Raw genomic sequence first — 13725 nt, forward strand, 5'->3', positions numbered from 1 at the left:
ATGGCTGTACAGCCCTTTCTCATCTTCCATCAGGACAGGGTTTCCCTTTGAACCAACCCATCATTTATGCCTAAAGTGGTATCCAGGGTAGCTTTAAATCAAGCCATACACTTACCTACCTTTTACCCCAATCCTCAAAACAAAGGGGAAAGGCTGCTACACTCCTTAGACATCCATAGACAGCTACGTTATTATTTGGACAGAACAAAGCCTTTCAGGAAATCAGAACAGCTTTTTGTGTCCTATGCTGTAGGAGGTCAAGGGAAGCCAGTTACCAAACAGACAATTTCAAAATGGATAGGCCACTGCATACGGTTTTGTTACTCCTATCATGGAAAATCTGTACCTACAGGCATCAGACCCCACTCCACCAGGGCCACAGCTACCTATACAGCCTTCCTCAGAGGAGTTCCTACCAAAGATATTTTGGAGGCAGCCACTTGGAGTTCTATACATACCTTCACAAAACACTACCACCTGCCTTTATATTCCAAAACTAGAGCAGGCTTTGCCACTGCTGTGTTGCAGGGCATTCTGGCTCATCCCAGTTCCACCTAGTGCCTACCACCCTGTGCGTAGCTTTGGGATTCTACCCATCTGTGATTATTGCAGCTGTATGCACGATGAACATAGTACAGTTTTGTACCTACCATAAATGTAGATGTTCGAGTGCTAATACAGCTGCAGTACAGGTTTCCCTCCCTCCTTCCCCTCTTGGTAAAGGACTAGTGGCTAACACCTCCTCTTACAACCTAATTTGGGGTTGTCCTTCTATGGTGTATTTACTTGCAACTACTGTTTTTTTTATTACTTTGCATTGCTTGAATATATATATCTATATATATATATATATATATATATATATATATATATATATATATATATATATATATATATATATATATATATATATATATATAATTTATGTATTGCCTTCCTTCTGGGGGCACCTGACATCTGGGGCAAGAAAGACTGAAGAATATGGCGTCTGCTGTGTCTTATATATCCCTGTCGCACTGACGTCAGGAAAGAGAGCGACGACAACCGACGCCAGACCTAGACTTTGGAATTCGTCCGACCGAGGACCCGCCTGACGGCAGAGAACCCCATCTGTGATTACTGCAGCTATATTAGCACTCGAACATCTACATTTATGGTAGGTACAAAACTGTACTTTGTGGATGTTATCTTGGAGGCCAGGAGGCCCAGTACCAGAAAATCTTGTGCAGAAAAATGGAAGAGATTCTGTGCTTGGAACCAGGAACAAGGCATTAACACATGTGTACCAAATATCCCTCAGATTTTACAATACCTAACTGAGATGCTGAACCAAAGGCCTTTCTTTCTCATCAATTAAGATTCATGCCTCTGCCATTTCAGCCCACTATAATACGGAACCACCTATCTTTTCTCATCCCTTAATAAGGCAGAACCTCAGAGGGGCCAAAAACATTAGGCCTCCAAGGAGAGCACCAATTCCGGCCTGGGACCTCAATTATGTTTTGGAAAAACTCACACTGCCTCCTTTCGAGCCAGCCTCAACAGCAGATATAAAAGTCTTATCCTGGAAAACAGCTCTGCTCCTAGCAATTACCTCTGCAAGGCAAGTCTCTGAGTTACAAGCACTAATGGCTGTGGAACCTTTCATCATTTTTCATCCAGACAGGGTTTCTCTAAGGACATAACCTACATTTATGCCTAAGGTGTGGTGTCCAGTGTGGCCCTCAACCAAACCATTCACTTGCCTACCTTTTATCCAAATCCACAGAACAAGGGTGAGAAAATTCTGCATTCTTTGGACATACACAGGCAGTTACGCTTCTACTTGGACAGAACTAAAGCTTTCAGAAAGACTGAGCAACTTTTAGTGTCATATGCTGCAGGATCACAAGGAAAGGCTATCTCAAAACCGACTATTTCTGAATGGATAGGCCATTGCATCTGCTTCTGCTATTTTCAACATGGCAAATCAGTGCCTAAGGGCATTAGGCCTCATTCCACCAGAGCAGCAGCCTTCCTCAGAGGAGGACCAACCAAAGATATCTTAGAGGCTGCAACTTGGAGTTCAGTGCACACCTTCACAAAGTACTACCACTTACCTTCTTTACTCTAAGTCCAGAGCAGGCTTTGCCACTGCAGTTCTGCAAGGCCTCATAGCCTCTCCTAATCCTATTTAGCCCAGCCACCCTTCCTCAGCTTTGGGATTCAACCCAAGAGTAATGACTGCAACAGTGAAATACGAACATAGTACAGTAGTGTACCTACCATAAATGTAGATGTTCAAGTGTTTTCTCTGTTGCAGTCAGGGTTACCCACCCTCCATCCCCCTTTTCTTTGCTGGGACTTCTCTGCACTTCTCTATCCTACACAACCTATTTGGTGTATTTGCTTGTAGATGAAGAAAATGTTATTTTTGTGCATGCATTTTTATTGGCATATTTTTCAGCCTACCATTTTGGGGGCACTTGACATTTGGGAAAAGAAAAACTAAAGAAAATGGCGTCTGCTGCATCTTTTATACCCCTGGCGCTCTGACGTCAGGGAAGAGGCGACAGCAACCGACGCCAGACCTAGACTTTGGAATTCTGGCCGACTGAGGGTAGCCTGCCAGCAGAATAACCCAAGAGTAATGATTGCAACAGTGAATACACTCTAACATCTACATTTAGGATAGGTACACAACTTTACTTTATTAGTGGTCAGGTGAAGTTGTTGGTGAATACATTTCTCTAGAATCTTGGCTATGGGTGAGAGAATGACAGGGGGGCGGTAGTTAGAAATGTCATTATAGGGGAGCCCCCCTTGTAAAGGGGAATGAAGTGGGAGATTTTCCAGAGGTGGGGAACGTACTGTTCAGAGATGGAGCAGTTGATAAGGATAGATATAGAGTAGGCGATGGATGGAGCGGCTACTTTTAGGAATTCGTTTGGTAGTTGGTCAGCAGCAAGGCAGCAGGGTTTTAGCTTGCTTAGGAGCTTTTTAATATAAGCAGTTTGTACAGATTTAAAAGAGAGTGAGTGATCATATTGGCAGATGAGGGGACTGTGAGTGGGAGATTTCGGTTATTGTTTAGGAGAGAGGTTATAGAGTTTATAAAGTGCAAGTTGAATTGTGAGGCTAAGGATTCGAAGGTGTTGGATATGGAAGGAGTGGGGGTGGATGCTTTTCCGGGGTTGAGATAGTTAATATTCTTCCAGAACTTTTGTGGGTTTTTTGCATATTTTTGTTGACAAGTATGGAAGCAAGTTTTTTTTTTGATCACTGTTGATGTTTCTTAGTTTGATTTCTTAATTGTTGATGGGTAGAGAGATAATTTTTCCCTTTGGTGGATTGGAACCGAGACCAGGCTCTGTCCCTTTAATTAGAAGTTTAGTTTTATTTGAGAACCATGGTAGTTGTTTGGATTTGGGTTGAATTTTCCTGGTGGGGGCAAGATATTTTAGGATGTTTAGAGATTTGTTGTTAAAGAATTCAGCAGCAAGGTCCAGTTGTAGTTTTTTTAATGAGGACCAATCACAGTGTAGTAGTAATTTATTAAATAGGTCAGGTGTGAAATTTTTCTTAGTTTGTGTGCATTTGAAGGGTATGCAAGATTGGGCCTGAGCTCTTCTTCGTACTTGAAAAGTGGGTGCATGGTCACTAAAGGTAACTGGTAGGCAGCCGGCTTGGAACCCTACTTTTGGCTTGTTGGTTAATATCCAGTCAAGTAATGACTGTTTTTTTAGCGTGTTTGTCGATGCGAGTGGGATATCTTATAGTTTGGGTGAAATTGTATAGGTTTTTAAAATTGGGCAGTTAGAGGAGCAGGAGAGCCACTAGAGATTAAAGTCACTTAAGATGAGGTTTTCTTGACAGAAAGTGGAGGCATCCCAAGAGAGAAGGGATTCTATGCTGGAAAGATTGTTGCCAGGGGGGTAGATAGGCATCAATGGTTATAATTCCTTTGTGTGGATTAATTTGTATGCTTGTGATTAGAATTTCTGAATTGGGGATATTTGCGGAGGTGCAGTTTTTTTTTTCCACTTTTAGTTCGACTTTAAACATAACAACTACACCACCACCCCATTTGAGTTTATCCTGTCTGATAACATTGTAATTGTTGAATGTAATTTCTATATCTCTAATGTGGGGCTTTAACCAGGTTTAGGTTATGACAGCTATGTCTGGCGAGTAGATGGCCAAGGTAGCATGAAACTCAGAAATTTTATTTACAAAGCTTCTGAGAGTGAAGTTTGTTTTTAACAAATCAGATTTGGAAGTGGATGGTAGGGTAGTTTGTATCATTGTTTCAGTGGTATTTTAGTTTGTAGGAATTGAAGTGGATGTTGGGAGGTGAAGATGATTTGGAGGGATGTGATAGTTGTGGTGAATATCTGCTTGTAATTTAAATTGTGTTAGTGAGTGCATTAGTAGGTTTTTGAGTTTAGTAATTAGGCAATGGTATTTGAAAGTTGAGAGTTGTGGGGTAGTAGGAGTACACTTGTTTGTAAGAGAAGTGTGTTGTAACTGTAGTATAGTTGAGGGCTAATGTGACTGTAGGATATGCGTGGAAGTTGGGGAGAGGTTGTGTAGGGGAATGACTATGTTGCAGTTATTACTTTAGTAGTTAATGTATTTGGTAATTATGCAGTAAGGTAATTTGTAAGAGATACCCAAGATCTTCCAGCAAAGCACAGAGGTCAAAGTTCCTATTGAGGATTCTTTAGTGCCAAAGAAATATAGAACTTATCAACCTAAACCAGTGCATACTGAAAGAAATTTAGAATGGTCTTAGATTAAGCCATATTTCCATACCTTTCAGAAGGAGATTTGATGTACTGTCTGGACCTTCAGCATGCCAGGAAGGTACCTGCAGTTTAAATCCAGAGTTGGTCACATCCAGTTCAGAAGCCTAACCTTTGATCTTATAAACGGCCCTGGGGTTTTCACAAAGTGAATAACAATAGCAGCCCACCACTGGCTGCTAGGGCCAAAATCATCCCATATGTAAATGATATGCTGTCCCATCAGCAGGGCAGACACAAACAGCATAGTCTCTGATCAGACCTTGTTTTCCCCAGGTGTCATAGTGAATTCCTCCAAGTCTCGTCTGCAAGCTTGTGCCATGCATAACTTTCATACCTTAGGGATTGGAGAGGTAAAAAACAGGGACTAGCTTACCTTTAATTTAGTACTACATTATTTACTAGTGTTTTGGCATCCATGTGATTGCAGATTACTTTTCCATTACTCTTATCAGCTTTGTAAATGAGCATCTGATTTTAGACCATTATCTGTAAAATATCTATCACTGTACTTCAAAATTTAAATCTACATATGTTTCAGTTAAGTACTCTTATTTTCTGTGAATGTAGCTAACCACAAAATTGTAATGTCAGCTTTTGTGAAAACATATATGCTACTTTGAAATTTACTTTGTTATAAGTACAATTTTAGATTCTTTGAAAGTAGTTCTAAACTACTGTAAAATGTAACAAACCTGTGTATTGTGTGACCGTCTCAACACTTTTACTTTATTCCTTGAGACCCAGGTTGTGGCTGAAAAGGGTCTGGAACAGCCCACCTACCTGGTAAATAGTTTGGTTGAGGACAGAAATTAATGATATATTTTTTTTTCCTGCAGAAAACAGAAGAACTTCGAAAAAGAGTACTCGAATCTACAGAGCAAAATAAAGACTAAGAGAATTTAGATGTCCAAATTATGCAAGAAAACAGAAGGGGCAGTGGTGGTCTTCAGTGGAAAACTCAAAAGTATTTTATAGACATTGAGAATAGATTGTCTTATGAAGCTGATCCGAAATTCCCACTTACAAATCTCATTCCTCGAAAAGTAATGAATTTTGGCATCTGGGTAGTATTTGAAAATGGTATTCAGTAAATTATCTTGGTTTTTATAAAAGATGTGTTGAATCTTTGCTTTTGTTTTGATGTGAATTAGAGTTTTGCTGGTATATTTGAATGTCACTCATTTAATACTGAGACTAATTTAGTACAAATTCTAATCAAATAGTTTGGCATTTTATTTTGTTAAAAGCGATCTTTTTTTCTACATTTTTTAAAGAATGGCTGTCCTAAATATTTATAACAAAAAACGTGCACTATTTTGTGAAGTATCACCATTAGAAAACAGTTCCTACTTGCATGGTTTGCACAAGAGCAGAATGTCTTTTGCAGCCGGTGAGGTTCCTGGAGTTCAGCATGACAGGGTTATCCTGTATTACCGGTTTAATTTTTTTCAGACAATTTCTGATCTTGCGTGGTTTGGCCCTTGACTGCCAGTTACGAAGCATTGCTTCATGCAGAATAACCAAATGAGCAAGAATATTAAACAAACTCAATCTCCTTTTGCAGTAATACATTATCGTTAAGAATTTGTGTGGAAGTACCTGTTGTGTCCTGAGTACTGCATTGATTTAACTAAAGAGTGGTCACTTTATTTAATGTTCAGAAGACATTTCCCTTTTTATCCTTTGTTTTATTCAATCCATCAATTAAACGACCGTTAAAATAGAGGCAGTTCTCATGCTTGTCTGATATCTAAATCCAAAGTGTTTCATTGACAGAATTTGTCAGCGTTAACAACAGTTTGCATCTTATTGCAAGTTAAATGTCAGATTTTTTGAGGATAAAATATATATGTACGACTGCTGTAGATGTCACAGCAGTGTATTTATAGCTCTCATTTTTATCTGTTGCTGCTTTTGATTACATTTCCCAAATGGTAATCATTAAAACAAGTTAGTTTGACATTACGATTAACAGTGAGGCATGTTCAGTATTCCCATTTGGTCTCTTATTACATTGTGTTGCTGATTGCACAACTGTTTTGATTAAAAATGGTGCAATGCACAGATGAATCTAACAGAAGTGTATAGATTGTAGAATATAATGTTCAGTTCAAAAAATGTATGTGAAAAAAGAGAACTAAGGAAGGCTTAACTTGAAAACAAAACACTAATACCACAGACAAAGCAGTTAGCCTTCGGAGTTTTGTTAGGTGACAGTTGCTTCTTTGCATGATTTTGCACTGAAGAAAAATCTTTTGCCTCATATTGCATTTCACACACTTACGGCTCACTTTTTCTTTACAACAGGTTGTGCATAATCTGGATGTGCTATACTTATAAAGTAAAATCTGTCATACTAAATGTGACCTTGGAGCCAAAGTCATTTGATTTGTATGAAGACATTTTCTAGACAGTTGACATTTACATGGGCAACATTTACAGTGTCTGACAAATGCACAATATTTTTGTCATGCAAGTTCCTTTCAGCCTGCTTTTAGGTAACCTAACTTATGGTGACCTGATTAAGAGAATCATTTGCTATTCATGATGGCAGTGGGAAATAGCTGTGGTTCACACTCTGAAACTGAATAAATTGTATTCTCTAAAGGCTCCATTTCACTTCTGTTTCATATGTGAAGAAAGCGCTACTGAGGGAAGGTTGCTTCCATTTCAATATGTGAAGAAAGAGCTACCAAGGGAAGTTCCTTCACTTTCAGAAGCACTGTATTTGACAGTGCACTATTCATTTTTTCCTTTTATTTTTTTAATGATCTGTCAGGCAGAGCTGTGTCTGTCAAAGCACTTCTGTTTAAGTCATTTATTGTCATTGTCTTACAGAATGCAAGTACTGGTTATGGGACTCAGCCTCAGGAATGGACCCGATTCATATTCCTAGATAGAAAAGTATCTCTGAAAGATGCTGCATGCCCAGTTTATCTGCCAACAAAACATCATTCCTGCTGGCATGTAAGGTGGAGTGTAGATGAGCCTGTAAATGTGTGTGTCTTTTGAAGTTAATTTGATGTACAGCAGTAGACACCTTGTACATTTTACAATTATATGTTTGGCTGCTCTGCTCAGGATTCAAAGATTGCTTTCCATTTTTTAACATAGCTGTTTGAAATTACATATTAAAAAGCATACCAGGCTTGGCAGAACTGCTGAAACTTCAAGCCTAATGACTTGAATAGTATTTATTTGCAGTGGAGAAAGTTACTCATGTTTAAGTAATGGTGGACTGATTTTTGTTGTTGCTTCATAGGATCAGTCAGTACAAAAGATGCACATGTACTTCAGTTGACCTAGTATACTTTATTAATTTATAGAGCCCCACTTTATGCAGGTTCGTAGGCTGTTTAACTCTGTGTCAAACAAATCAAAAGTGGGTGGTACTGGACATCTTTTGAAGACCAAAGGCAAAACTACCAGAAGTGTAAGGTATACATATTTACCCAGTTAACGTGTGTCTTTTTATATTGTTAGACAAGTCTTCATTGTCTGGTAGAGTGGAAGTGTGCATAATTGATTCCAGTTGGACAAAGTCTAACATATTAACAGTATTTGTTACTGGGCTTCGATTTCTTTGAAAAACCTGATACAAATTAATACAGTTGCCATTTCTTTGAGTATACAGAATATATTGTGCCATTATTTAGTGTGTTTTTGGTCTTTTTTACTGTGTATATTGTTGAAGTGTTGGCATTATCAGTCTAGTTGTCTGTGTTGCAGAGTTGTCCATCCTCCATTTCAGAAATTTTGTCTTAATGGGAACAGATTTTTGTGGAGCACTAACTTATTGTCTTGCCTTCCTTCACCCTTTTTCTTTGGTGTGCTGTAGTACACTTTTTTGTTTCCAAGGGTGCTCCATCTTGCTTATTAATCTACTGCTGTTCGTAATGTCCTTTTCTGAGAGGAGCATTCCATCTCCACATCCTTGCCACCATTCCTTAGCAGCAAGTCACACTCCCTCTTGGTGATGTCTTAAACTGTCATATGGTGACACTTGTAGTTGTGTCTCTGCTGAAGCCCATTTGGGCCACATCCACAGGGCCTGATTTTTCATGGCCTCATTAGATGTAAGAAGCCACAAAAGAGCAAATATGATTTAGAGACGGTGCTATATACAGAGCTATACTTTTAACTCCAACTACCACCGATTCCATTGGTATTGGTTGTATAGATGTTTATTTTCATGCTTGTTCTGTATACCCTATATGGCATGCAATATATCTTTGTTTTGCCAAGTTGGCTGTCAAACTGTTGAATGATCTCCGCCTTTGCCATTGGTTTAAATACATTGCAGGTGTTCTTGTTCTTTGAATCATACCTTGCTATTTTGCCTAACACTTGGGGACCTCCTTATTTTGCCTAAATGTTTGGTTTTCTCTCTTTATGTTGGAAATTTGGACTGCATTCTCTAAATGTTGCATTCAGACTGACTTCAAAAAATGTTAGTTCCATTCCTGCTTTACTGTCAGCTAATTTAGGAGTTCCTTCCTAACCCTGTTTAAGGGCAACTTGGACCAATGGAAGTGTAATTGGAAGTTCACCCCTGGTCTGGCACCTATGTCTCTGATGGACAGAGCAGTCAGTAAATCACCTCCTGTATAAATCAAATGTGTGGGTCACATTTGGGTTGCATGGCGAGGCTTATAAGGGCTGTAGTGATAGTTAGCCTAGTATACACCTGTGGACCAGTACTTGGAAAATGTCTCTGATTTGAGGCTTATCCCCAATCATTTTTTTACTTTGTCCCTAATTCTACAGGTACAAAATATCAGAGCTATGCCTCAGATGATTTCAGATGCAAGAGTTTGGTACGATATTTTGCCACCCATTTAAATGCAGCTTAATAAAGCTGATTGTAATAACTTAATGAATTAAAGTGCTGGAAAATGTTCATAAATGATTGAGTACTGCTACCTGTTTAAGAAAATAAATTTCAGTTACTTTAACAGAGTATGCACATGGAAAATCTTGTCCAACTTTACCTAGCGTACCATACTTGATATTTGTTGTATGCAGTATTAACAAAGTTTAAAATTTTATTGTTTGCTGTTATTTTTTGTCTGAGGAGGTGTCATGCTGGCAAAAGTGTCTTCTGTATTTTTTCCTACTATATAGTTAAGATCTCTGTTTTGTCTTTGCCTTTGTACCAATCTTCCATGAGTCCTCTGTTTGTTTTATAGTATGAAATTATCAAGCCAGTGTCTGACAGATACAGTAGCACATTTCTTTCTATAATTCTGTGTCCTGTTTTCTCAATTTGAATGACTAATTCTAAGAAAAGTGCATTTTATGAAGCAGCATGACATGCATGCATGCATTTTTCAAACTTTTGTTTCTTGCTGCAGGTTGTTTCCCTGAATTATTTTTAAACCAGCCAGTTGCTGACGTAGGATTATGAAAAGATAATGTAACTACTATCACTGTTATTGCAGATCATGTGAATATCTACAGAACTGGATTATTGTGATTTAATAGTTCATAATACGTGACAAGTTGGCTGTGCGCATCGCCATTATTAGGAGATTACCCATATTTCTGCAGCTTGTAATAATCCTCTAGCGAATGCATTTCACTGTCAAGATTTGGAAAGCAAGAATAAAGAAACTAAAGCATGTAGTAGTTTACAGCTAGCAAGCAGCCTGAGTAGGTATTTGGTATTTTGAAGCGTATAACATGTTATACACTGCTTTACTAACAAATCACCAAAAGCGTAGGGTAGTTACTGTTGAATTGTGAAAAACGTACTTTATTTGTGCAAGTTAAGTAAAGTGAAATATCCATTGCTGCAGTATTTAAGATGCATAGCTGGCTGAATTATCTGAACAAGGCAGAAAAGGAGTCTCCTTCCAAGTATTTGCAGTGGCAAAGAAGAAAATTTGCATTGTAAGATGGAACATCTCAGTAGGTTATAGATGTGACATAGCTGCTGCTTATGTTGTCACATTTCAGTAAGATAATTCTAATAAAATATTAACTTAACTTGATGTCATGTTCTGTTTTTTTTTTTTTTTTTTTTTTTTTTTTTCCTGTTTTTTTTTCAAAGATAACTGCTAATTGCTTGGTACACTGACCTTCTGCATATTGATACTAAATCCTATTAAAGTGAATTGCATTACCTTGTTAGTCAAATTCCAACGTTTACTGATCAGTTTGGAGGCACTTGCATTTGTTGAAAGTTTTATTAATCTGGGTTGTACCTAAAACAAAATGGCACTTTGTGCTTGGAGAGAGTCAGAACCTAAAACTTGGTGTGCATTATCTAGACCTGTTGAATGTGGGCCTCTTCAGTGGATTTTAGACATTATTGCATCAATCTGAGCAGTTATTTCAATCCTGCATCAGACTTTTTTTTATATATATATATATATATATATATATATATATATATTTATATTTTACACCTCACCTTGTTTTTTTAAATTTGTCCTGAATTGTAACTGTTGCATTCAACCTAATCTTCCAGAATGTACTGTCTGTATGTATTCATTTCTTTATTTTATTCTTTTATTAATATAGTCCTTCATTCATGTATGCAGTACTGTTATGAACTAGGACCAGATTGTTCATGGCTGTGGATCTCAAGAAAAATGAATAGCACTGCAACAGTATCTGTGTCCTCCTGTAGTGATCAAGTAATGCCAAAAGTTCAGTCCTTAATATAGCTGTGCAACAGTGACAACCCTACACGCACACATGACTTGAGTCAAAACATAGCATGTTCAACAATAGTTTGATCTTTAATGCTCTTCAACAGCTCCCACAATGTGAGCTATTCACCCACCAGGGAATCTCTCACTCTAAACTCTAGTATTAAGTAGAACTCTTGCTGCAGTAAAACAGATTTCCTAACTACTCGCTGGTGGTTATGTTGCCATATTTCCAGCAGTGTAATTTGCTGTGATATGAGGTGACTTTTGTTATCTGCTGTAATGGGGAACCACTGGTCCTTGCGTAAGTGCAGGTCAAGAATAGGAAGTGACAAGGTTGGCTGTAACCACCTCACTTTTTTTTTTCCTCCACCCATTTCATCTGGTATTATTTATCATGCAAAAAGCAGGAGTCAAATTTTCGTGAGTAATATACTGATAAAAGTTAAAACTTTTGAGGTGCATCGAACAGAGCTTAACGATGTGCATGGCAGATAGTGATGGGGCCAAGTTGCTCCTTACAAAAGCAAAGTGATTCATAAACAAGGAAAACAATCTGGGCATGAAATTGAAGTTCAGCACATGAAGATTCTACACTTCATTTTAGCTCTCCGGTATCCATATGATAGCAGCACAGTTTCTTGGGCATATATAGTTACCCCAAATGGTTTATTTTAGCATATGCTGAGGTGGCATTTCTTTTTACTTAGCTGGTAAAACCCTTGGGTGTACGTAGGGTGAACAACAAAAAGGCATGCTGACTTTAATAGCCTGAGTTGAGCCTCATGCCTATAATATTACTAGATTCCAAATGCTTTTATTTAGAAACAGTGCACTGAGTTGAGCCTCATGCCTATAATATTACTAGATTCCAAATGATTTTATTTAGAAACAGTGCATTGATGGCAGCATCAGTGGTGTCCTGTTTCTGATCCCGGTATTGTAGGTTGCACTTGTAAAACACTGAGTGATGCAGAGAAATGTTTGACTATGGAAAGACCCTTTTTCTCACCACATAGGCAGTTTAGAGGTTCAAAGACGGTCAAAAAGGTTATAGTACAGATATGCCACCCTATTGTTCTAGAGAGCTAGTAACATATGGAGGGTAAGGTGTTTAGCAGCCAGCTTGTAGCTTGGACAACTAGCACTCCATGGTTAACCTTTGGAAACAAAATATGCTTAAAACTAAATGTCCAGTGATCAAGGACTGATGTCTAAAGATACGAGTGGAATCTGGAGAACCTAGGCAAGGCATGAGAGAGACTGCATTACACTTCACTAGGCAGCGGAGTGGACATCACTGTTAGTTAATTGCTGCTTTAGCCAGGGTGGAGACATAAATTGTCATTTGGAAATAGTTTTGCATGAAAATAAAGCATCCCTTCCTGTCAAGTACAAGCTTTAGCCCAAAGTCAGCCAATATACTGAATCAGCAGCAGTCGAGTGCAGTTTATAAGATGTGGTCTGCCTTCCATTAGACACAACATCACATATTTGCCAAAGTGGAGGGTAAAAAGTTGTGTGTGATGAGGTAATCTTGGCTAAGGATCAGCTAGTGTGTGATGTTAGTGTAACAGTTTACTGGATAAGTGTCAAAGAATGCTCAGAAGTGCAAGGGGTAAACAAATTTGGCAATGACTTAACTGATGCTGTGACCATAGAAGGTGCCTTAAAAGGAGGGACTGGAGGGTTTCAGACCAGTACAGACAAAGATAAATGTGGATAGAGCCAAAAAGAGGAATATTTCTTGCACTTTTTTTGTGACAAAGATGATTTTAACTTGGTAAAAATACAACAGGAGAATGTTGACATGATGGGAACATGTTATTTCATTCAGGACCACAGTATTGCTAGATGTGATCTGCTGAACAACCATAACCTTAAGTCCATATACAACTAAAGAGAGATATTTCTGTTGAATACGATCCTGTGGTTAGCACTTATGACACTTTACAATGATTCTAGCAGCTAGTAACTTTAGGGCAAAATGGAATTTATGGCACAGCGGATAGTGTCACCTCACAGCAAGAAGTTCTATATTCAATTCTTGGCTGGGGTGCCTTCTTTGTGGAGTCTGCATGTCCTCCCTTTGTACGCGTGGGTTTCCTCTGGGTGCTCCGGTTTCCGCTCTCGAGTTTTGTACTTGGAAAACAGTCTTGTTTGTGGCTGTCACTTCTGCCAGGAGGGTATCCGAGATGCAAGCCCTTATGGTTTCATCTCCCTACCTTTTCTTCCATAGAGATAAGGTTTCCGTAAGGACTATAACCCTTCCTTCATGCCAA

At 38.5% G+C, this 13725-nt stretch overlaps 1 protein-coding gene across 1 annotated transcript in view; it reads left to right on the forward strand.

Moving 5' to 3' along the window:
* Positions 1–10780, forward strand: part of CANX (calnexin) — a gene marked incomplete in the record, with an annotated part of 1221069 nt that extends 1210289 nt beyond the window's left edge. The window contains 1 exon segment of the mRNA XM_044069455.1: positions 5624–10780. Within this exon segment, the coding sequence (XP_043925390.1) occupies positions 5624–5680 (57 nt within the window).
* Positions 10781–13725: the final 2945 nt, after the last annotated feature.

Source organism: Protopterus annectens, chromosome 4.part0 (genome assembly GCF_019279795.1).
Source record: "Protopterus annectens isolate FY-2018-M chromosome 4.part0, PAN1.0, whole genome shotgun sequence".
NCBI classification, from domain to species: domain Eukaryota; kingdom Metazoa; phylum Chordata; order Ceratodontiformes; family Protopteridae; genus Protopterus; species Protopterus annectens.